Here is a 23,477-nt window from a genome sequence, read left to right on the forward strand (position 1 = left end):
GTGGAGAAAAGGGAACCCTCTTGCACTGTTGGTGGGAATGTAAATTGATACAGCCACTGTGGAGAACAGTATGGAGGTTCCTTAAAAAACTACAAATAGAACTACCATATGACCCAGCAATCCCAATACTGGGCATATACCCTGAGAAAACCATAATTCATAAAGAGTCATGTACCAAAATGTTCATTGCAGCTCTATTTACAATAGCCCGGAGATGGAAACAACCTAAGTGTCCATCATCGGATGAATGGATAAAGAAGATGTGGCACATATATACAATGGAATATTACTCAGCCATAAAAAGAAACGAAATTGAGCTATTTGTAATGAGGTGGATAGACCTAGAGTCTGTCATACAGAGTGAAGTAAGTCAGAAAGAGAAAGACAAATACAGTATGCTAGCACATATATATGGAATTTAAGAAAAAAAAATGTCATGAAGAACCTAGGGGTAAGACAAACCTACTAGAGAATGGACTTGAGGACACAGGGAGGGGGAAGGGTAAGCTGTGACAAAGCAAGAGAGAGGCATGGACACATATACACTACCAAACGTAAGGTAGATAGCTAGTGGGAAACAGCCGCATAGCACGGGGAGATCAGCTCGGTGCTTTGTGACCGCCTGGAGGGGTGGGATCGGGAGGGTGGGAGGGAGGGAGACACAAGAGGGAAGAGATATGGGAACATATGTATATGTATAACTGATTCACTTTGTTTTAAAGCAGAAACTAACACACCATTGTAAAGCAATTATACTCCAATAAAGATGTAAAAAAAATGCAAGTGTAAATAATTTTGGAGAAGTGAGCAGAGACTGATACTGATTCTCAGTTGTCAAAATACCGGCAAGTGAAATTTATTTATGCATAATAAGGAAATGTTTAGTGGTGAAAACATTCTGGATTTTTTAATGTATCCCTACTAATTAAACTTTGTACCTTGAAAGTTGAGCTGTCCAATTTGGTAGCCACTAGCCACAAGTGGCTATTTAAATTTAAATTAATTAAAAATAAATAAAAATAAAAATTTAGTTTCTCATTTGCACTAGCCACATTTCAAGTCCTCAGAGCCACAGTAGACATTGGACATAGAAACAGAACATTTCCAACATGGCAGAGAGTTCTGTTGAACAAAGCTGTGATCTGTCAGAAGAGCCATAATGAATTATGAATATTATTCATCTGGAAGCTTACCATAACTATTTGCCATGAGCCACTTCTAGAGGCAAGATGTACACCTAGATAAAACAAGAGTCAAAATTCTTTATTGCCTTTTTCTTCCCCCCCAAGAAATACACTTCCTTGGAATATTATTATCTACCAGCACCTAAGAAATGCAATAGCTTATTGTGAAAAATATATAGGCAGCAACTTTTGACTTGGTATAACATTTCAGATGCTGAATCACTAGGCATAATTTTCTCACCATGATTGAGCAGAACAGCTGAGAAAAATAAAGGATTTTGTCTGCTTTATGTAATAGTATAACCCAGAGCACACTCAGACAGAGATAATCTTTTATAATGGGTTTGGCAGGCATTTCTTTAACATGTTGGGGTGGGAGAAATAACCTTTATTACAGTTCTTTAAGGTTTTGAATTATAAAACATGTTTAATACAAGCATTTGTTTATTTTCATTTAAATTTAAAAAACTGCATTCTTTTCTGATCAGCCTTAGAAACATAATAATAAAATAGATAAAAATCATTACATATTTATTCCAGAACATAAAACAGAGAAAATGATTGGGTGTTATCCAATTCTTTTATGAGCTAAACATAGCTCTGACACTATAATCTAATAAAGATGTGACACAGAAAAAAAATTTAGACAGACCTAACTTATGAATGTTAGACACAAAATAAATAAAATGCTAGCAAATCTAGTTCAAAATACACTAAAACTTTAACCCATTGAAATCAAGGAGAATTTACCTTAGACTGGAAAGCTGACAATACGAGAAAGCATTAATAAAATAACCATATCAATTGATTAAATAAGAAAAATTATATGATCCTCTCAGTAGATGCTAAAAGGCCACCAGGTGAAATTCAACATCCATTTATATTCTTAATAAAACATATTACTATATAAAATTAAAATAAACACGATGAGTGTCTATTCCAAATAAAAAGTCAGTTAAACATACTAAAGATACATTATTTATCATTATTAAATATTTCATATTTTATGCCATTTTTAGCCAATGTAATGAAGTATGAAACAGAAATAAGAGAAATAAATAGTAGAAAGGCAAGCACAAGAATTTTGTGATGCTTTCCAGATTAAGTAATTCCACAGCAGGGCAATTGAAAAGAACTAACTCATAGTTATTTCTTAATAAAAGAATGCAGAGTAAATATTAACCCTGCAGAAGTCAATATATTTCTATGAAATTGTCAAAATCCAGTTAGCATACAAGTAAAATAAACCTGTTCCCAAGTGAAATTTTTAATGAGTGATGTGCATGATCTTTATAAGGAAAACTGTAATCCTTATTGAAAGATATAAATGGAGACAAATAAATGGGGAAAACATGTTCTTTCATGGGAAAAATAAATAGTATGAGGATCTTACTTTTTTCAAATTAACTTATAATTCTGATGCAATTCCAGTTAAAACATTATTTTTGGAGTCCTAGAGATTCATAGAAAAAAATGAAAATATAAAAGATATTTAATCTGATAATAAAATGCATCAGATAATAAATGACATTACTATCAGATAATTAAATACATCACTATGGTTTAAAACAATGCCTTTGACTAATCTGCCCGACCTCCCCCCCACCCCCGCCCCGGCCCCACACTACTAATAGGAAACAAAGTTCCCTAAAACCTTTGGGCCATCCTGAAGCTGGGTCTTGGTAGGCATAGATTTCGTCTCCTTTTTCTTTTTCCCCGTGGTCTGCCATCTGGTGGCCTCAATTAGCAACTACGTTTTCACTGGGGCAAGATGCCTAGGGTTGGCTGTTACCCTTTAGTTTACACTTGTTCTAGTTAGCCAAAGAATTAGAGTTGAGTGCCTGAGTCAAAGGGCACTAAATGACATCTTCCAATCTTACGTAAAAGAACTCTATATAAAATGACATAATGGGTTTGGAAAAAATGTTGGTAATTGTTGAAGCATGGTGTTTCTTTGGTGTATGTGCAAATCTGTATAATAGAAAGTTAAAAAGAAACAAAACAAATATTGCTTTCAGGGCTTCACTTGGTGGCACGGTGGGTAAGACTCCGTGCTCCCAATGCGGGGGGCCCAGGTTCGATCCCTGGTCAGGGAACTAGATCCACATGCATGCCGCAACTTAGAGTTTGCATGCCACACACAACTAAGGAACTCACATGCCACAACTAAGGAGCGGGTGAGCCGCATCTAAGGAGCCCGCCTGCCGCAACTAAGACCCGGAGCAACCAAATTAAAAAATAAATAAATAAGAGAGTAATATTCTTTAAAAAAATTATTGCTTTCACAAACATAAATGGCCAATTAATATATGAAACATCCTCAGCCTCATTAACAAGTAAACATTGGTAAATTAAAAGAAGTAAATTTTTTTTTACCTTTCAGATTAAAAAAAAAAATCACTAAAACACTAACGTTTCTGGTGCTGAAAAGGTGTGGAAATATAAACACAATCTTTTGGTGAGAGTGTCAGTTTGTATTGCCTTTTGGAGGGCAATTTGGTAATACTGATGGAAAATTTTATTCTTCCAAAAATGTTTCATATCCTTACACCCAGAATTCTAATTCTCTTTTATGAAATGACTTGGCAAGAATGCAAAAATACATGTACATTGATGTTTAATGTAGCAATGTTTATAAGAGCAAAATATTATAAATGAATAAGATATTCATTTTAAAAAGGTACATCTAGGGATTCCCTGGTGGCGCAGTGGTTAAGAATCTGCCTGCCAATGCAGGGGACACGTGTTCGAGCCCTGGTCCGGGAGGATCCCGTGTGCCGCAGAACAACTAAGCCCGTGAGCCACAACTACTGAGCCCGCGAGCCACAACTACTGAAGCTCACGTGCCTGGAGCCCGTGCTCTGCAACAAAAGAAGCCACCGCAATAAGCCCACGCACCGCAACAAAGAGTAGCCCCCGCTTGCCTCAACTAGAGAAAGCCCGCACGCAGCAACAAAGACCCAAAGCAGCCAAAAATAATAAATAAAAATAAAATAATTTATAAAAAAAAAGGTACATCTGTATAATGGAATACCATGCATCCATTTGAAAGAACAATTTCTTTGTATTAATACTGAAAGATCCTTGGAAAATGATGTAAAAGCAAGTTAGACAAATGGGAATGGCCTCATTTTGCTTAAAGAAGATAATAATATATGTCAATAGGCACATTAAAAAAATCTGGAGGCCGATAACCAAACAATCACAGTGACTTTTTTTTAGGCGGTAGGAAAAATAGAAGACTTTCACTTTCTTCACTGTGTAGTTCTATACCGTTTGAGTTTTTTTCAATATACATATACAATCATCCTTTGGTATCCATGGGGGATTGGTTCAGGACCCCTGTGGATATCAAAATGTGTGGATGCTCAAGTCTCTTATGAAAAATTGCATAGTATTTGCAGTATTTGTATATAACCTATACATATCCCCCTTTATTTTAAATCATCTCCAGATTACTCCTAATACCTAATGCAATGTAAATGCTATGAAAATAGTTGCCAGTGTGGCAAATTCAAGTTTTGCTTTTTGGAACTTTCTGGAATTTTTTTTTTCAAGTACTTTTGATCCACATTTGGTTGAATCTGAGGAAGCAGAACCCATGGATATGAAGGGCTGACCATATGACTTTTCCAACAGAAGGAGTAATAAAGATAACATTTAAAAATGAATAGATAAAAGAGTGTTCCCCTGCCATCCTTAAAAAATATTCCATTTTTAAGCCCGCTTCCCTACTGCCTCTGACATCAGGATGGTTCCCAGTCAGGGTATCTGATTCCACCTCTTCTGAAGGTGGAAGAGGCTTCTGTCATCCTTTTTTGCTTGAGAGACTTGATCTCAATGTTCTGGGCTCCAAATATGAACCTTGAAATTTTCTTTATCATCTTTCCCAGATATTCAAAACGGGACTAAAGCAAATAGGACACTCACTGGCTTCCTTACTATGCCAGAAGCCCAAACTATCAAGTTTATCAAGTCCAAACTAGTGGCCTCCACAGTGGGTCCACAAAATTATCCATTGGCACTCAGGGAAAAAGTATTAGAATTTCAACCTATATATTTTTATCTCATCCTTTGTTAATTTCAATTTTCAACTTTTGTTTTTTTTAATTATACAGTATACAATTGTTTATATTCATATATGTATATGTACAGGTCCATAAGTCATTAGTAAATATATATTCAAATATTAAGAGGAGTATTCAAAATTTTTTTTACTGATGAAGTATCTGGTCAAAAAAATTTAGAGGCCATTTAATTTAGGCTATAGCTGCTTTTAAGAGAGAGAACTAAAAGCAGATCTAAGATGCATATAAACATGTTCTATAAATTAGTCATCCTCCCCAAAGTCACTAATATAGTAGTTAAAAGAAAAAGAGAAAATAGATAAGAAAACACAATGGAAGACAAATGCAAGAGTCAATTTAGCACATAATCCAAGGTAGAAGGGAAGAGAAGAAAGTAATATAGCAAAATTATCTACATATACACAAATAAGACAATGAAAAAACCTAATGACCAAAGAAACGGAGGTGAAAGAAAAAGAGTAATTCACACAAAGATCCTGAACATTTAGAGATGAAATGAAAATAAGCAAACTATCATACAGTTGGAATTTATAATGTACCGTATCTGGAGCTCTTGGTTTCTAGCATGGTGCTTGGCACACAGTATGCACTCAATGAGTAAAGAAAGGATTCTAAGCCATGCCATTTCACACCAAATGTATGTGCTGAGTCACAATCTGAAAAGTCATTGTATTTTCATTTCTTTGCTGTTATTTTAAATCAAGTTGTTGAACATTTTATAGATTATGAGCAATAAGACATTGAAAAGGGAATGGAAATTCTGTGATGCTACATCTGCAAATGCAATAAAAATCTAAGGATTCACTGGAGAATTTGAAGATATGGCAGGTAATTATTTATTTGCCAACCCATGGAAACCTCCTCCATCCCTTTGCTGTTATATAAACCAAATAATCAAGACTATTTGGAAAGAAACTATAATTTAGAACTTCTAAAAAGTCTTTCTATAGCCAGAATAAAAGCAATTTAGGGGATTAAAGCAGTGACCTTTTTTCCCTTCTTTACTTGAAAGCTGAATTCATACCATTTGAAGTAGTAATTAGGTAGTTTATTAGAGCTGTTTTATATGTTCTATAAATTACATATGAAAATGACACTTCTGTTGCATTGGTATTTTTAAGCTTATTGCTAATAATAACTTTAAGCCATCTGATCTAGAATGCAAGCATATTTTGCTAAAGTTAAAAAACCCCCACTCTGCCAGTAAAAACCCCACCTTTACTGTCTCCCGCAGGAACAGAAAAGAGAAATGGATTGTTTTCAGGCGAATATGAGGCTCTATGTACTCCAGTCATAATTCACATGTTCATCAAATACTCATTGTGGGTCTCTTAGGGCAAACCATTGTGTTGGAGTTGGAGATACATTTGTGAAATTAAAGAATTTATGTCCTCTGGAATTTACAATCATTTCTCTAGTCCTCCCCTGACTAAATTAGCAATCTCCCAAGTATCTGAGATATATTTGTGCATTTGTAGGGACATGTAGACTCATGGATATAAAACAATAATAAAAGGGATAAGAATTAGCATTTAACCATGATGATTGCAGAATGCACAATACTTCCTCTTAAAACAAAACCAAACTCCATAGGTACATGTCTTTAAAAACTGCTTGCTGTATGATTTAGCAATTCCACTTTCAGGAATTCATTTTCACAAAGTGGTAAAGATTAGGTGCAAAGATTTAGTTACAAGGATGCATTTATTTTTAAAACAGTGCAAGAAACAGCCTAGGTAAATACAGAATTGTTTAAATAAATTGTATTATGTTCACACAAAGGAAATGAATTGCTTGTGTACCGCCAAAATTTGTATGTTGAAATCTTAACCCCTAAAGTGATGATATTAGGAAGTGGGGGTCTTTGGTAGGTGATTAGGTCATGAGGAGCCTTCATAAATGGGATTAGTGTCCTTATAAAGAGACCGTGGTGAACTCCCTTACCTCTACCACCTGGGAGGACACAGAGAGATGATGGTGGTCTATGAATCAGGAAGTGGGCCTTCACCAAATCAGCTGACTCCTTGATCTTGGATTTCTCAGCCTCCAGAACTGTGAAAAAGAAATTTCTGTTGTTTATAAGCCCCCTAGACTATGGTATTCTGTCACAGCAGCCCAAGCTAAGACACTAGGTAACATTAAAAGGGGTCATGTAAACATGGAAAACCTTCTGTGATATATATCATAAAATTAAAATTGGAGGTTACCTTGTTGCTTAAGTGTCAAGTACAGAGAAGTGCAAGCCCTGACTTTGTGCTGACCCCAGGCAAGAAATGTGACCTCATACAGTCTCAGTTTTCCCACCTGTTATGGGCTGAATCATGTCCCCCAACATTCATATGTTGAAGTTCTAACCACAGTACCTAAAAATTTGACTGCATTTGGAGAGGGGGCCTTAAAAGGGATTATTAAGTTAAAATGAGCTCATTAGGGTGGGCCCTAATCCAATACGACTATGTAGGGAAGGAGAAAACCTTTCTTCTACTCTCTTAGGTTTAGTCATTGGGGCCTATGAATTAAACTGACGAAAGTCAGATTGATGGGAGAGAAGGCATACAATTTTATTAATATTTACAACTTTATATGCATGGAGGCTTCACCAAAAAGAAGTGAAAAAAGTCAAAGAGCAGAGAGACTTGTGGGCTTACGTACCATTTTAACAAAGGGTAATAAACTGTGGAGAAGTGACTAGACAAAGGAAAGAGGACTTGGGCTTCTAGGGCTGACAAATTGTGCGGAAGTGACTTGTAAATACATGGGGAAGGAGTGGTTAAGATATCTTTGAATGGAAGACAAGGGTTATTTTAGTAGAGTCTGTTTATGCAGACTCATCCCAGAATTGACTCCTCGTCTCCAGTGATGAGTGTTCTCCTCGCCTCTGCCTGGTACAGGGAAAGTAAGTAGGTTTCTCATGGGAAATTTATGTCCTGTTTTATGCAGATGGAGGAGAGCAGAGAGCTATTTCTGCATCTGCTGTTTCTCAGCTGCCTTCAGCTCAAAATAACCAATATGCCAAAGTGGCATATTTTAGGGTGTCACATTCTGATCCCCTTCAACTGATGTCCTTATAAGAGGAGGAAATTTGGACACAGACAGGTAAAGAGGGAAGACCATGTGAACACAGTGAGAAGGCAGCATCTAGACACCAGGAAGAGAGGCCTTAGAAGAAACCAAACCTCCTGACACCTTGAAGTCAGTCTTCTAGTCTCCAGAACTATGAGAAAATAAAATTCTGTTGCTCAAGCTATTAAAATCAGAAACAAAGGGAGACTGGCTTTGAAAATTCCCTTAGCTAATAAAAAGAGTTGTCATACAAACAAGGCTTAATTTAGTTTGTTGTGTGAGACCTACTTGACCTGGGTCATTTCTTGTTTATGCCTCTGGAAATCATAAGTGAAACTTGAACTGTTCCCCAAGGTTGATATCAGGTAATCACTGACAAATTCCCTATTGTTTAAGAAAATTCTAATACTATAACCAATCATTGTAAAGAATAAACGGTCACTGCTTTCTCATTACATAAGCTGCTTTATAATAATATACCCCTGAGCCTCATTCCATGTTTTGGTTTAAGAGCTCCTGGTCTGCAAATTGTCTTTTTGATGTGTGTACAATAAACTTTAACTAATTACTACTTTGGTGATTCACTGGTTTTACTTTGACTATTTCTTAGCCTTTGACAAAGCCACCCAGTCTGTGGTACTTTGCTACAGCCGTCCTAGCAAACTCATACACATCATCCGTAAGATGGGGGAAATCTTAATAGCATCTTTACTTAGCTCTTAAGGTTGTCCTGAGTCAAACATGTAAATTTCTTTGTAAACTATGAACTACTACACAAATGTAAGTAGTTGCTATTCACGTGGTCCCTGAAAAATCTGGAGGAATGTAATTATCTTGTTAAGACTGAACTTTATAACCCTTTAGTAAGGCAGAGATCCAGTTCCCATACAGGGATGGGGAGAAGCAAGAGATTTCAGTAGGAATGCAGTAAAGAACGTAACTGACTTGTCAGTGAAGAGAGACAAAATAAAGAGAATGCAAGCTGTTAAAAAAGAATCTAAATTACATATAATAATAGCTAACATGTATTGAGCATTTACTAACTTACCAAGCATGGTCCCAAGTAATTTTTATGTGTTCTCTAATTAACCTCTTATCAACACCATGGTAAAAGTACTGTAGATATGTGTGTGTGTGTGTATGCTTACGTGGGTATGTATGTTATCTATTTCAGTCTTTTCTGTTACAACAAACAACTTCAATGTGAACATTTGTTCATACATAGCAGCTAAAGTGGTCAAAATGAGAAGTTGTGATTTTTCAAGAGAGGACCATGCTTTGTAGCACTGCAAAACATGAAAAACACTACCTGGCTGAACAAAGTGCTATATGGTAAAATGCACAACGCACACCCACCTTGTTTTCTTATTCTTCCTCCAGAGCATCCCACATGCATTGCCCTAAGAGTGTGTGCACTGTTCTTTTGAGTTTGTGTTTATTTCATAATAAGCATATTGAATATATTATATTAAATCTGTATGAGAATCCTTCTTATAAAGGTCCCAAGTACTGAATAAAAAGAAAATCCTTTCATTTGAGGAGAAAATTGAAATAATTCAATGTTTTGAAATAAATGAGAAAACTTGCAGGCCTGAGGGAATTCACATTGGCCACATTGAAGAATGATGCTGAGAAAATAAACGAAAGAAGAGCTTGTGCATTCCAGTTATTATCTGCTTCCAGTGGAATTGGAAAGCACTCCCAAGAGACTAAAGATAAAGACCCTAAGGCCAGGTAATGCTGAGTGCAGTTGGATAGCACTTGGTGGCCTTCACGCTCATTAGAAACCTGACAAGTAACTTCCTTATGAAGAAAGGAAACTGGCAGAAAAGGAGTATTTCTCTTTTAAGCTGGTTTAGAAGACAGAAAAGGAGAACAAGAAGCCACAGTAATCCCCTTCTGGTGTCACAATATTTTAGCTCCAAAATGATGATGTCCTTCTCTCCTTTTACCTCTTCTCAGTAACTCAAAACCCCCCACACTTACCACACCCATTTCCAGTAAGTGGTACCTGGAGCATGGCTATCCACTAAGGAAGATAACTTATCGGCTATCATTTACATAAAAAATGTAAAACTTCTATATGGCAAAAGACACAGTGAACTAAAAGACAAATTACAAACATGTCACTGCAACATGTGACAGAGTTAAAATTCTTATACTAATGTATAAAAAGCTCTTTCAAATCAATAAGAAAAATAAATCCCAAGAAGAAATGGTCAAAAGGTATGAAAAAGTAACATAGAAAGAAACACAAAGGCTAATCAATATGAAATAAAGCTCAAATTCAAATTTAAAAATGCAAATTAAAACTATGTATCATCTTTAACCTAGTGGATTGGTAAAGATATTTTTCAAAAAGGCTTTTAAAAATAGGTTCGGTAATCTTTCCTTTGGGAATTTATTCAAAGTAAATAATGACACTAGAGTTGAAAAACATGTGCAAGTATGTTCATTACAGAATTGTTTATAAATTTGAGAAATCGAAGTAATTTAACCTAGCTATTGAGAATTGGTCACACAAATCAAAGTATATATAGTCTTTCATTTAGCAAATCTGGTAGAATCTATCCTTTGGAATAGTCAATAAACCAACAGTTCTTAGAGACACACAGATGTTCATTTTAGCAGTTTGTAGAAGGGAAAAATGGCATGGTATATCCACACCACGGAGGGAAAAAAAACCCTGCACACTAATGACATCTATGCATCCAAGTAAGATACTGTGTGTATATACAAGAAATAAAAATAACGAAACGGTATTTTATTGAATACCATGTAGCTATACAGAAATGATAGTTTTATGTTTATATGAAAAGATGACCAAATATTAAGTGAACAGTTTCATAACTGTACATACAATATGACCCCATTTATGTAAATACATATAAGGTTGTTTGAAAATATTTTGGGATGCCAAGTACCCTGACAATGACCTTTGAAGACCCATTCCACAAATAACCCCAATCTAAAAGTAGAGTTGGTGTTACTTAACAAAAGGGTTGGTTACCTAGACATTTATTTAAAGGAACATTTACTTTGATTTTGCTCTTGAAAAGGTCAATTCTAGTTATTTCTATCTGCGCAGGAAAGTTTAAAGGCCCGCCTTCTGCTACAGGATGCAAACTGACTGCAGAGCGAATCAGCAAGTCTTACAGAGCTACTTTGCTCAGGTTTGTATTTTCAAACAACCTTTTAATTGCAAACGTTTCTGGGCCAGCGGGTCTGAAAATGTTCGGGACTGAGTGGTGGGGATACAACCGTGTACTGAAGCCTTTAAAATTTTCAGTCATAGTCCAGGTGCGATTCGCCTTCCCAGCGCCATTTCTAAGCCTTGGTCTCACGCATTTATCTAGAGGGAACGCTGAGATTCTTTCCAGGACTTCCAGCCAATGGCTACACTCCTGCTCTCTGCCCCAGCAGCTCCGGGCCAATGGGCTGAAGGCTACCTTTCGACTCAATACTGTTCCTTTCCAGCCAATCGGAAGAGTTCTTCAAATAACTCTCTCCAGGACGCGCTAGCTCCGCGGAAGCTGGCTTCACTTCCGGGCGGCTTCTAGGGGCGGCTACGCGGGTTGCCATAGCGACCGTTTTACGTTAACTGGTTTGTAGCTTTCATCCAGGTGATTGCGAGACTGCGGGGGCAACTTGTCTTCCCATTTCCTCTCGGTTCCCTGCGGCCGAAAGGCCTTCCAGGCTCCGGGGGTCTGGCCTAGGCTTCCGCGGCGGCCCTCGAAGGCGGAATGGCTGCGGAAGAAGAGGACGAGGTGGAATGGGTAGTGGAGAGCATCGCGGGGTTTCTGAGGGGCCCGGACTGGTCCATCCCCATCTTGGACTTTGTGGAGCAGAAATGTGAAGGTAAAATTCAGATCCCGAATCGTCAATCCTTTCTCACCTCTCTCACACCAACAGCCTCTCCACAAACTGCCTTTCATCTCCCCGGTCTCCACTCCTGTCTGCCAGGTTTAGAGCTGGTTTTTAGGATGTGTTGCTGTCACTGCGCCGGTCCTTTCCTTCACGGAAATGAAAACGAGGACCGAGATACCTTTCCCCCTGGGCCCAAGCACACATCCGAAAAACATCAGACTTTAATCCTATGTTGGGTCTCTCACCCCATCCTGCACCTTTCTGCCCTGGGCAGGTGCACTGTTTGTGTGGGTTTCTTCGACAACTTCCCCAGTGACTTGGGAGGGGAGACGTCAGTTTGCTTCTGAGTTCCTTCTGATCCCAACAGTTGACCGAAAAGTGGGTGGGCGAGGGGTGTGTGATTACTCCAGCAGGCCCAGAGCCGGTGATCTCGGTGGCCTGTATTCCCTTTTTTGAGTTCTCTGACTCTCGGTTATACCAAAAATGGAGGGTATCTTACAACAAATGAGTTATGTAACCGTGTCATAACATTTCCTGTGAGGAAAGGATACCTCTAGGTTCTGATCAGTTCACGCTTTGGAGTCCTGCATTCAGTTCTTAGAGACAAATTGGAGCCCATTCATGGAAAAGGAACCACAAACGATGTCATATGAATAATTCCAGGCTGTTGTTGCAGTTGTTTAGCTGGCCAAGACTTTAAGGGTAGTCATATCCATTAATCGTTTGAACATCTGTCTTATGTTGGAGGGATTAGACTTGTTTTTGTAAGCTTCAGTGAGATAGAGCTAGGGTCAGTGGGTACAAGCTAGAAGGGAACAAATTTCTGTGAAGGAAGTACTTCATAACAGAGAGTATCCCAGATAAATTAGCCTGCCTCAGGAGGTAATGAGTTCCCCAGCCACTAGCAGTGTTTGAATGAATCTGACAACAACTTAATGGAGTTATTATAGAGGGGAATTCAACTATCAAATGGTTGGTTATCCTGGATGATCTTTTAAGAGTCCTTTCAGCCCTAAGTTTCCATGAAGCCGGTAAAGAGGAAATTTACTTTGACCACTGAATCTTTTCATTACATTCTCATTGCCATGAGCAAAATTCAAATAGTATTTATTAAGTATTGTTCTTACAGGTAATTTTTAAAATAAGTTCAAAATAACTTTTATTTCTGCTCTTTTTAAGAATTTAAAATGCTATTCTGAGACTTATGAAGCATGTGGTGGTATTCTGACCTCCTTTAGGAGAAAAAGGAAATTATGTCACCTTTTGATTCCATTTACCCTACTGAATGAAACTAAATGCTGAAATGGAAAAAAAAAAAAAAATAAAGCATCGTTCCTTTTATCCCCAGATGTCAAAAGTGGCTGCATCTCAGTTGTAACACACCTGATTGTGTAATTTTACAGGGAAACAGTAATCCTCAGCCTTATAAACATGTAATGTAGTAATCTGGCTTCAAAATTAACTGAAAACAGCTTTAGTAGCTGCTACATTGCATGTATGCCCAGTGTTATATAGAGCAGATGCCAGGAGAAATGGAAGTAACATCCCAGTGACACTTGAAATAATAATGTTTATATTTCACTGACTTGGGTTGTCAATGTGCTATTCATCACCTCAGATAATTTAAAAATTAGTTTTGTACTACTCTGTAATATCAGCCTTTATTTCAAAATGTATTGAGTGTCGTTCGGCCAGAAGCTGAGGATAGAAAGATGAATAAAACAAATCCTTGTGCTTGAGAAGTTTGCAATTTGGCAGGTAAATGGAATTTAAATGTAAATTGGCAGGTGTTATAATAAGGGTAGGCACATGGTGCTGTGTATTTTAAGAGTTCAGAGGAAGTACTCTAACTAGCCTAGGAGTTGGGAGTGGGTAGCAGATCATGGAAAATGTGCCACTTGCAATATTTTGGAGAATTGTTGGGAGAAGGGGGGCCAGGTAAAGGCAAAGAGATCTAAGGGCTTGAGCAAAGGCATGGGTTTTTTTTGTCTTTTTGTGTTACATTTGTCAGTATTCCAAGTAATTGTGTATTGTTAAGAGTGCAAAGTTTGGGTTTTGGAGTGGTGGGAGTTGAGATTTGGGATCCAGTCTTGGAGGGTTTTGTCTGGTCTTCTAAGTATTTTGGATTTATTCTCTAGGCACAGAGCAGTAATTGAAGAGTTTTAAATAGAAAATTACAGAAGTTAGTTTTGCATTTTAGAAAGATCATTTGGGGGGAATATTATAAAAAGGGGATTTATTGCTTATAATTCATGAGTTTGTCTTCTTTCCTTAATCACATTGTAGCTTCTTGAGGGAATATATATCTTTCTAATCTACATTGTTTCACACATATGATCATTCAGTAAACATTTGTTTTTATTTATTTTTATTTCATTATTGATTTATATGTAATAAAGAAGGCCGAGTAACTTTCAGTAAAATTTGGATCAGCAAAGTTCCAGTATGATAAAATAATCTGGAACCTGTTGTAAAAGGAATTATTTAAAAACTATCAACAATAATGTTCCATTTAAAGTTTATAAAGAAATTGTTGCCTTATATTTTTGATTGAAAAGTAGCAAATTAGTGTTCATCTTCCATATGAAGTAGATTTTAAGTAGGAAAAAAAACTTGTTTACAACTAACACTATACACACACACACACACACACACACACACACATCTTTTTTTAATCCCAAGAATTTAAAGCAGAAGAGCTGGTTTATAAGACTGAGAGTTCTATTTGTAAGACAACTAGAGTGGACTTTGATATTTGCATTAATGAAATGACTTGTTTTTCTACACTATGCAATATTTTTCTTTTAAATTTAGTTTTTGATGATGAAGAAGAAAGCAAATTGACCTATACGGAGATTCATCAGGAGTACAAAGAACTAGTGAGTATTTTTTTACCTGATTTTAAATGTAATTAGAATAATGTTAATTCAAGATGTTCTGAATTTTAAAAATGGATTTTTCCATTAAAATTCTTTAATTAAAAAATTCCAATCTACCCTAATAGTACTACCAGTTGCATTAGATTCCAAGCGTTCTCTGTGCATCTCAATCAATCCTTATGACTGTAGAATGTAAGAAAAAGATTTAGGACAACTATTTTAAGGGATCTTGCATCCGGTATTTAAATTTTATTCTTATTCTTCTGCTGATACATCCAGGGGAGTGTTAATTATTAATTTAGCCATGTTGTCTTGAGATTTTAAGGAATGCCTCTGGGTAGCAGAAGAGTTATACCACAACAAACTTCATAATTGTGACTTCAGTGATTTCTGGGAGAGTAAATAAAATTTTATTTGATTCTCTGCAAAAATTTTCACTTTTTGTTTGTTTTTTCGGTGAAAGACATTGTCACTGCCATATAATATAATTTTATGTAGATTAATAATTGCAAGCAAGCATTTGATTATAGTTTTCTAAACTCAATGTAAAATTTGGAATTTTTCTATGTAAATTACAAAAAAAAAATTAAACTTTCTATTTTTAGGTTGAAAAGCTGTTAGAAAGTTACCTTAAAGAAATTGGAATTAATGAAGATCAATTTCAAGAAGCATGCACTTCTCCTCTTGCAAAGACCCATACATCACAGGTTTTTTTTTTTTTTTATTCTGCTAATATATACTTTTAACAAAAATGCTCAGATGTCACTTAAATTTGCTATGTTTGATTGTCAAAGTATAATATTCTAGACATTGTAAGAGTGAAAAGCCAATTTGTCACATATGGGTTCTTTTTTATAACAACCTTGAGAAATGATCATTTGAGACATAATGAACTGATGCTATTAAAAAGGAACTTTCTGAACTCAGGACTATACTAGATCACAAGCTTTATGCAAACTACTGTTTTATTTATATAGATCTCGGACAATTTTGCAGTTGCCCGGTTTCTAATCTTAGCAGATACATAGCGCACAGTTCCTCGGCTTCCTTCTCTTAGAACTAATTTTATCGTCTCATTAGTTCTGCAGTGCTGGATTGAAGTAGGTCTTATGTGTATTTATAACTAATATTTACTGACGGCTCATGCTAGCTGCTGTTTTTTGTTTTTTTTTAAAACATTTTTCATTTTCACCAAGGTCTTTATTTATTTATTCTTGGCTGCATTGGGTCTTCGTTGCTGCGTGTGGGCTTTCTCTAGTTGCGGTGAGCGGGGGCTGCTCTTCGTTGTGGTGTGTGGGCTTCTCATTGTGATGGCTTCTCTTGTTGTGGAGCATGGGATCTAGGCACACAGGCTTCAGTAGTTGTGACATGCAGGCTCAGTAGTTGTGGCTCGCAGACTCTAGAGCACAGGCTCAGTAGTTGTGACATGCGGGCTTAGCTGCTCTGTGGCATGTAGGATCTTCCCAGACCAGGGATCGAACCCGTGTCCCCTGCATTGGCAGGCGGATTCTTAACCACTGCACCACCAGGGAAGTCCCTAGCTGCTGTTTTAAGCAATTGGCATGTATTATCTCATTGAATCTTCCTGACAATCCTTAAGAAATTGGTACTATTTTACTTCCATTTAGAAATGAGAAAACTAATGCACAGATATATTAAGGAACTAGTGCAAAGTCCACAGCCAAGTAACAAAGCCAGGATACCAGCCCAGGCGCTCCAAGTGAGAGCCCTTGCTCAGAGATTGAGTATAGGGGTATGTTACTACCAAATATAGTTTACCAAATAAACTATAATTCCTTATAGTTTAGTGAGGATTGCCTATGATGTGACCTGAAATTATTATTTTCAACCTTCTCCTGCTGTCGTTCTCCAACACATTACATACTCTAGTAGTTCTGGCCACTTGCTCTTGTAAGCATCCATGTGCCTGGCTTTGCTCATGGTAGTCCCTTAACCTGGAATGTTCAGCTCCCACCTCCTCCTCCCTCCATCCTTTCCTTAGCCAGAGAAATCCATCTCATCATCAGGGTGTGCTGAAATGCAACTTTCCTGATCCCTCTAGTCAGACTAGCACGCATTCTACCTCACTGAGCACTCTTACATTTTCAATTCAATTCGACTGCCTTGAATTATAGTTTCTTACACATCTGTTTGACTTGAAGAATTTATTGAAAATTATTAACTAGTATTTAAATTTAAGGCATTGGTATTTGTTTTTATTTTCCTTGTTTTCCAGGAATATTTTCTGCTTAGGTTAATATTTGTCAGCCTCTTAATTAAATTATTATGAATGAATCTGAATTACTTTGTGAAAAAAGATGTTCATAGTAATAGTAGTCACATCCGTCTTTTGTTTTCATTATCAGGATAACTTTAATTTATTTTTGAATGAAGATGTTCAGAATTTTAAAATACTGTTTTCAGATCAATAGTAACACATCCTTCTCTTTTGCTGAGTTATACAACACCTTTTGATTTGGAGTTGATTGGTAGTACAGCCTTGTTGTGTACAAGGAGGCAAGCCTTTTGACACAGACAGACCTGGATTTGAGTCCCAGATCTTTTGTTTATTTTCATTTACCACGGGCAAAGTTGTTTTACAGTTTTCCTTATCCATTCTGATTCTCAGTTTCTATATCTATAAAATAGGAATAGTATCTACTTTGAAAGGTTTTTGTGAAATTTGAGCGAAAATGTTCATAAATGTTCATAAAGCATTTAGCACAATACCTGACACATATAAGGTGGTCTATAAATGGAAGCACCTCTTAATTAAAGGTAGCTTTTTTGGTGGTTGATTAGCAGGGTGCTAATTAGGCCAGGGTCATGTGTTCAATCCCCATGTGGACTAGTTAGCTTTATTCTCTTCTGGAGCAAACTCTTAGCCCCGGATTCTGAAGGCAACATGATTGAATCAGCACAAGGCCATCACTGTTAATCAGAAAAACAGCCCAAAGCATGCTATTTACTGCTTTGCAGCAATAATCTAATCTTTGTAAATAAAGGTCAGAATGCTGATTCCATTATGCTAATATAGAGTGCCTAAGAATGAATTCAAGAAACGAATTGCTTGCCTAGAGTAGTTTAGGAGGTACTTTTCATTTTGTTTTGGTCTGTTTGGTTTGATTTTGATTTTTTAGAACAGCTGCCAGCTCCCCTCTCATTGATTGTACTGCTAAAGCCGACTTGCAAAATTCTTTTCACCTGGTTTGGTCATTGTTAGCCCTAGACCAGTGGTCCTGGCATACTCTTTGTGTTTTAAAATCAGCAGTAGTAAAGAGTGCATCAGATGAAGACCTCTAGTTTAAAAACAACAAAAACAACAACTACCATCTCTCTTTCTTTTCTTGCTTTCTTGGTTTTCCTCCCTCCTTCCTTCCTTCCTTCCTTCCTTCCTTCCTTCCTTCCTTCCTTCCTTCCTTCCTTTCTTTCTCTTTCTTTCCTTTCTTTTCTCTCTCTCCATTTCTTTCTTTCTCTTTCTTTCTTTCTTTCTCTCTCTCTCCCTTCCTTCCTCCCTTTCCTGCTCTGTGCAGCATGCAGGATCATACCTCCCCCACCAGGGATGGAACCCGTGCCCCCTCTAGTGGAAGCACAGAGTTTTAACCACTGGACCACCAGGGAAGTCCCAACAAAAAGCTTTTTAAGAGCATGTTTTCCTGTCATATATGTGTGGCTTCTCAAAAAATGCTCATGAATTAGGATATCTTTCTACAGAGTTCAGAAAAATATAATAATATATAAATATTGAGATACTTATTATTTCAATTGTGTTCAGTTGATTTTCTAATTTTATGCTGTTTTTCAGTTGAAGCAGACAAAAATGCTTCTTTCATTGCTTGTGATTTTTTTTTTGGTGAGGATAGAGCTCATCATTGATTTCTGTGTATTGCAAGAGCCAGGGATGACTATATGGCAAGAGACAAAGTGTTTTTTGCTTTTGTTTTTTATTTGATTTGCTTTGACTTTTATAAGGTAGAAATTAACACTTTCACAAAATTTGTCCTCTAATAATAGTAATTTGGGAAAATTATCCTTTTTTCCTAATAACTTGTATCATTGAAAAGATTATGTGGTATAACTTTATAACTATATGTGATATAATTTTCTTTTTCTAAAAATACACACAAGAGGGCTTCCCTGGTGGCGCAGTGGTTGGGAGTCCGCCTGCCGATGCAGGGGACGTGGGTTCGTGCCCCGGTCCGGGAGGATCCCACATGCCGCGGAGCGGCTGGGCCCGTGAGCCATGGCCGCTGGGCCTGCGCGTCCGGAGCCTGTGCTCCGCAACGGGAGAGGCCACAGCAGTGAGAGGCCTGCATACCACAAAAAAAAAAAAAAAAAATACACACAAGATAATTAACGATATCTGTGGGACTTCTAGTAAGATTTTAAAAAATTAATAGACTATTTTTTAGAGCAGTTTTATGTTTATAGAAAATTGAGTAGTTAATGTAGTGTCCCTTTTTATTAACATCTTTCATTAGTGTAGTATATATTTTTTCTTTTTTTAAATTGAAGTATAGTTAGTGTAGTGTATTTGTTGATGAGCCAATACTGATATGTTATTATTAAGTAAAGTCCACAGTTTATATTAGGGTTCACTCTTTGTGTTGTACAGTTCCATGGATTTTGCCAAATATATAATATCATATATCCATCATTACAGTATCATACAAAATAGTTTCACTGCCTTAAAAATCCCCTGTGTTCCACATATTCATCTTTTCCATCCTTGCACCAAACCTCTGGCAACTGCTGTTCATTTTACTGTTTCTCTAGTTTTGCTTTTTTCAGAATGTTATATAATTGGCATCATACAGTATGTACCCTTTTCAGACTTCTTTCAGTAAGCAATATGAATTTAAGTTTTTTTCATAGTTTGATAGTTCATTTCTTCTTATTGCTGAATAATATTCCATTATATGGTTGTACCACCATTTGTTTATCCAGTAACCTTTTGAAGGATATTTTGTGGCTTCCAGTCTTTGGCAATTATGAATAAAGTCACTATAAATATTCATATTCAGGCTTTTGCATGGACATAATATTTTCACCTCATTTGTGTAAATACCTAGGAGCAAGATTGCTGGATCATGTGTTAAGATTAACTTTAGCTTTGTAGGAAACTGCCAAACTCTCTTCTAAAGTAGCTGTATCATTTTGCATTTTCACCAGCAATGAGTGGGAGTTCCTGTTGCTCCATGTCTTCAGTAACACTGGTATTGTCAGTTTTTTGGATTTTAGCCATTCTAATAGATATGTAGTGGTATCTCATTGTTTTCTTCTACCCATTTTTAAATTGATTTGTTTGTTTTCTAATTGTTGAGTTGTAAGAGTTCTTTGTATATTTTTGATACAAATCTCCTTTATCACATATGCGTTTTGCAAATGTTTCACAAAATATTCTTTTGTGGCTTTTCTCTTTGTTCTCTTAACAATGTCTTTCACAGAGCAGAAGTTTTTTATTTTAATGAAGTTCGATTTATTGATTTTCTTTCATTGTTTGTGCTTTTGGTGTTATATCTTAAGAAATCATTGCCAAAAGCCAAGGTTATCTAGATTTGCTCTATGCTATCTTTTAGAAGTTTTATGATTTTGTTTTTTACATTTAAATCTATGATCCATTTTGAGTTAATTTTTTGTGAAAGGTATAAGGTCAGTGTTTAGGGTTTTTTTGTTTGTTTTTTTTTTTTCCGCAGTACCTGGGCCTCTCTTTGTTGTGGTCTCTCCCGTTGCGGAGCACAGGCTCCGGACCTCAGCAGCCATGGCTCACAGGCCCAGCCGCTCTGCGGCATGTGGGATCTTCCCGGACCAGGGCACGAACCCGTGTCCCCTGCATCGGCAGGCGGACTCTCAACCACTGTGCCACCAGGGAAGCCCTCCCGCATTTCTTAGATGGGTTAAGAACACTGTTTGAGAAGCCCTGCATTACAACTTTAAGGATCAGCTCAGACACTGACTTGCTGATAGCTCTAGTTGACACACTGCCTTCAAGTGTTTGTTGATGAGGATAGAGTACTTGATATTACTAATAAGAAGTCTAAGAAGGCCAGAACAATGTTATGTGGTGGTGTAATCCCATAAGGGAGCCCTGGCAGACCAGACATAACTACTCTAATACAGAGGCTGGCTGCAGTTGTCTTTAATACTGATCACTGGGCTGCAACTTTTGTTTTGTTTTGTTTTGAAGATTTTTTTCACGTGGACCACTTTTAAAGTCTTATTGAATGCGTTACAATATTGCTTCTGTTTTATGTTTTGGTTTTCTGGCCACCAGGCATGTGAGATCTTAGCTACCCGACCAGGGATCCAACCCGCACCCCCTGCAGTGGAAGGCGAAGTCTTAACCAGTGGACTGCCAGGGAAGTCCCTGGGCTGCAACTTTCAGTTAAACATAGATGAAACCTATTTGTCATCCCCTGCCCTGGGCCTTTTGAACAGTATATGTGAAGTTAAAGGAAAAGAAACTTTCCGTCTTTTTTTCCTGCAGTTGACTCCTTATAAATGTCACAGAGAGCTGCTTTCACACTTTATTATTTTGTTTTGCTGTACTGCTTTTGTCTAGGATGTGAGCTGGTTGCTGCAGGAAGGACTCCTTCCTCTCTGTTTAGAGCTCTTTGATGGAACATTTGTTGAGGTGTGTCTTTGACATTATTGCTGCTGCCTACCTGGTAAACAGTAGCACACCCTCGGTTACCTCTGCGTGATTCCTGTGGTCAGCTTTTCCATGAATGTCATGTAAAGCTTGAAATAAGATTTGAGTAAGGTGAATAATATCTGAGTGTTTTCTTTTGGCTTTTCATGCATTTCAATTTTATGCTACTTCTTACTGATTAGCTTGAGAATTTGTTTGCTTTTCGATATAACAATAGTTCTCTGTAGCTAAGAGAGTGTTAATTTGGGTACTCTAGGTAGATACCTTTATTGTTTTTTCTTAATTTATTACACTTCTGTTTCATCCAGAAAAAGATTTCTTATCATAATTTCTAACTCTATTTCTTCCATAAAACTTTCTGCCTATAGGACTACTACAGTTGTGTTCTCACATTACTCTACCACATTATGCTTGTTTTCCAGACTTCATTTTTCTTTTTTGGCATTTAATCTTATTTAATTTGGTAATTTTATTAATTCAAGGATTATTTTGTAGTTACTGATTTATCACCAAAGAGTAAATTTCAGGTTGACAGAGGCTAAACCAAATAGATATCATCATTTTGGTTGAAAAACAGATCCAGATACTGCAGTGGTAACTTTAAAAAGTAAGCCCAATTCAGGTGTTGTTTTTCTGAGTTGCTCAGCACTGGCTCATTTGGAAAACGTATCACTGTCTGCCTTAGCTTCCTGGAGGGTAGGGACGGAGGGGTTGGGAGAGTCAGCTTCTTGAGAACCTACTTTAAAGGCTTTTAGAATAAAATCTTAAAATTATCCTTTTGAGTCATCTAGTCATAAATAACAATGCAGCATTCTTGAATTAATGCACTTTTTGCAGTAGAAATGATTTGAGTGTTTGGGAAATAGTTTTAAAACTTGAATCTTCGTTTAACTTCCTGACTTCTTTTCACAGGCCATTTTGCAACCTGTACTGGCAGCAGAAGATTTTACTATCTTTAAAGCAATGATGGTCCAGAAAAACATTGAAATGCAGCTGCAAGCCATTCGAATAATTCAAGAGAGAAATGGTAAAAGATTGAATTTAGAAATCTAAGTGCTAAATGCATTCTTTTTGGTGGCAGTTTTAACTAATATGGTCTTGATGTAGCTGCCTTGTATAAATTTATTTCAAGTTTGAAAGTCTATGGCTGACTTAAGAGATACAAGAGTGCAGACTTCCTGATCACTGAGTGGTTGACATCTCAAAGAAAGCAGACCAGAATTTGATTTAATGTTTTAGGTTTCAGAGAGCTTGATTTTTCTGCCCAGCCACTGCATTTGTGAAATTCAGCATTTTTGAGTGGTCACAGTTACAGTTACTGTCGAGAGAAGGTGACTACTCTTCTTCTGGCTTTATAGGAGACAGTGGTTCTCAAGCTCTTGGAAGCAGTTGGAGGGCTTGTTGAAACACATGTGGCTGTCTCCCCATTTCTGATTCAGTAGGTCTGGGGTAGGGCCTAATACTTTGCATTTTTAGCAAGTTCCTAGCTGATGCTAAAGCTGCTGGTCCTGGGCCCGCACTGAGAACTACTGTTCTAGGGCAATGGGCAGATAGGATTACCCCACCATCAGGTGGAAGAAAAAGCAGAACTCAAAGCCCTTGGTAACTACCTTTAGCTTTATTTTTTCCTTAACTCTGCCTAAACTCACGTTCTTTCTAGCTCTTCCTGCTTTTCTTCCCTTCCTGTGCACTTGAACTATATTTGACATCTTGACTCAGAACATCAGAGTTTCTAACCATACTT

General features: G+C 37.0%; 2 protein-coding genes across 3 annotated transcripts in view; one reads left to right on the forward strand and one right to left on the reverse strand.

Annotated features, from left to right (window-relative positions):
* Positions 1-11,669, reverse strand: part of CCDC88A (coiled-coil and HOOK domain protein 88A) — a 195,923-nt gene extending 184,254 nt beyond the window's left edge. The window contains exons 1-2 of one of the 2 annotated variants that reach the window (XM_027131695.1): positions 11,528-11,669; positions 7,217-7,324 (exon numbers count right to left, since the gene is read on the reverse strand). The gene's annotated coding sequence lies outside the window, so the exon portion shown is untranslated. Of the gene's footprint in view, positions 1-7,216; positions 9,825-11,527 lie in introns of those variants that run through there. The other variant, XM_027131694.1, reaches the window with a different exon arrangement.
* A 209-nt stretch (positions 11,670-11,878) lies between these two features.
* CFAP36 (cilia and flagella associated protein 36) overlaps positions 11,879-23,477 on the forward strand; it is a 32,666-nt gene continuing 21,067 nt past the window's right edge. Inside the window, exons 1-4 of the mRNA XM_027131732.1 lie at positions 11,879-12,193; positions 15,017-15,081; positions 15,687-15,788; positions 22,646-22,760. Coding sequence (XP_026987533.1) covers positions 12,079-12,193; positions 15,017-15,081; positions 15,687-15,788; positions 22,646-22,760 — 397 coding nt within the window. The 5' untranslated portion in view covers positions 11,879-12,078. The remainder of the gene's footprint in view (positions 12,194-15,016; positions 15,082-15,686; positions 15,789-22,645; positions 22,761-23,477) is intronic.

The sequence above is a fragment of the Aethalodelphis obliquidens genome, unplaced genomic scaffold (assembly GCF_003676395.1).
Source record: "Aethalodelphis obliquidens isolate GAN/ISIS:26980383/991018 unplaced genomic scaffold, ASM367639v1 scaffold40, whole genome shotgun sequence".
In the NCBI taxonomy this organism is placed as follows: Eukaryota; Metazoa; Chordata; class Mammalia; order Artiodactyla; family Delphinidae; genus Aethalodelphis; species Aethalodelphis obliquidens.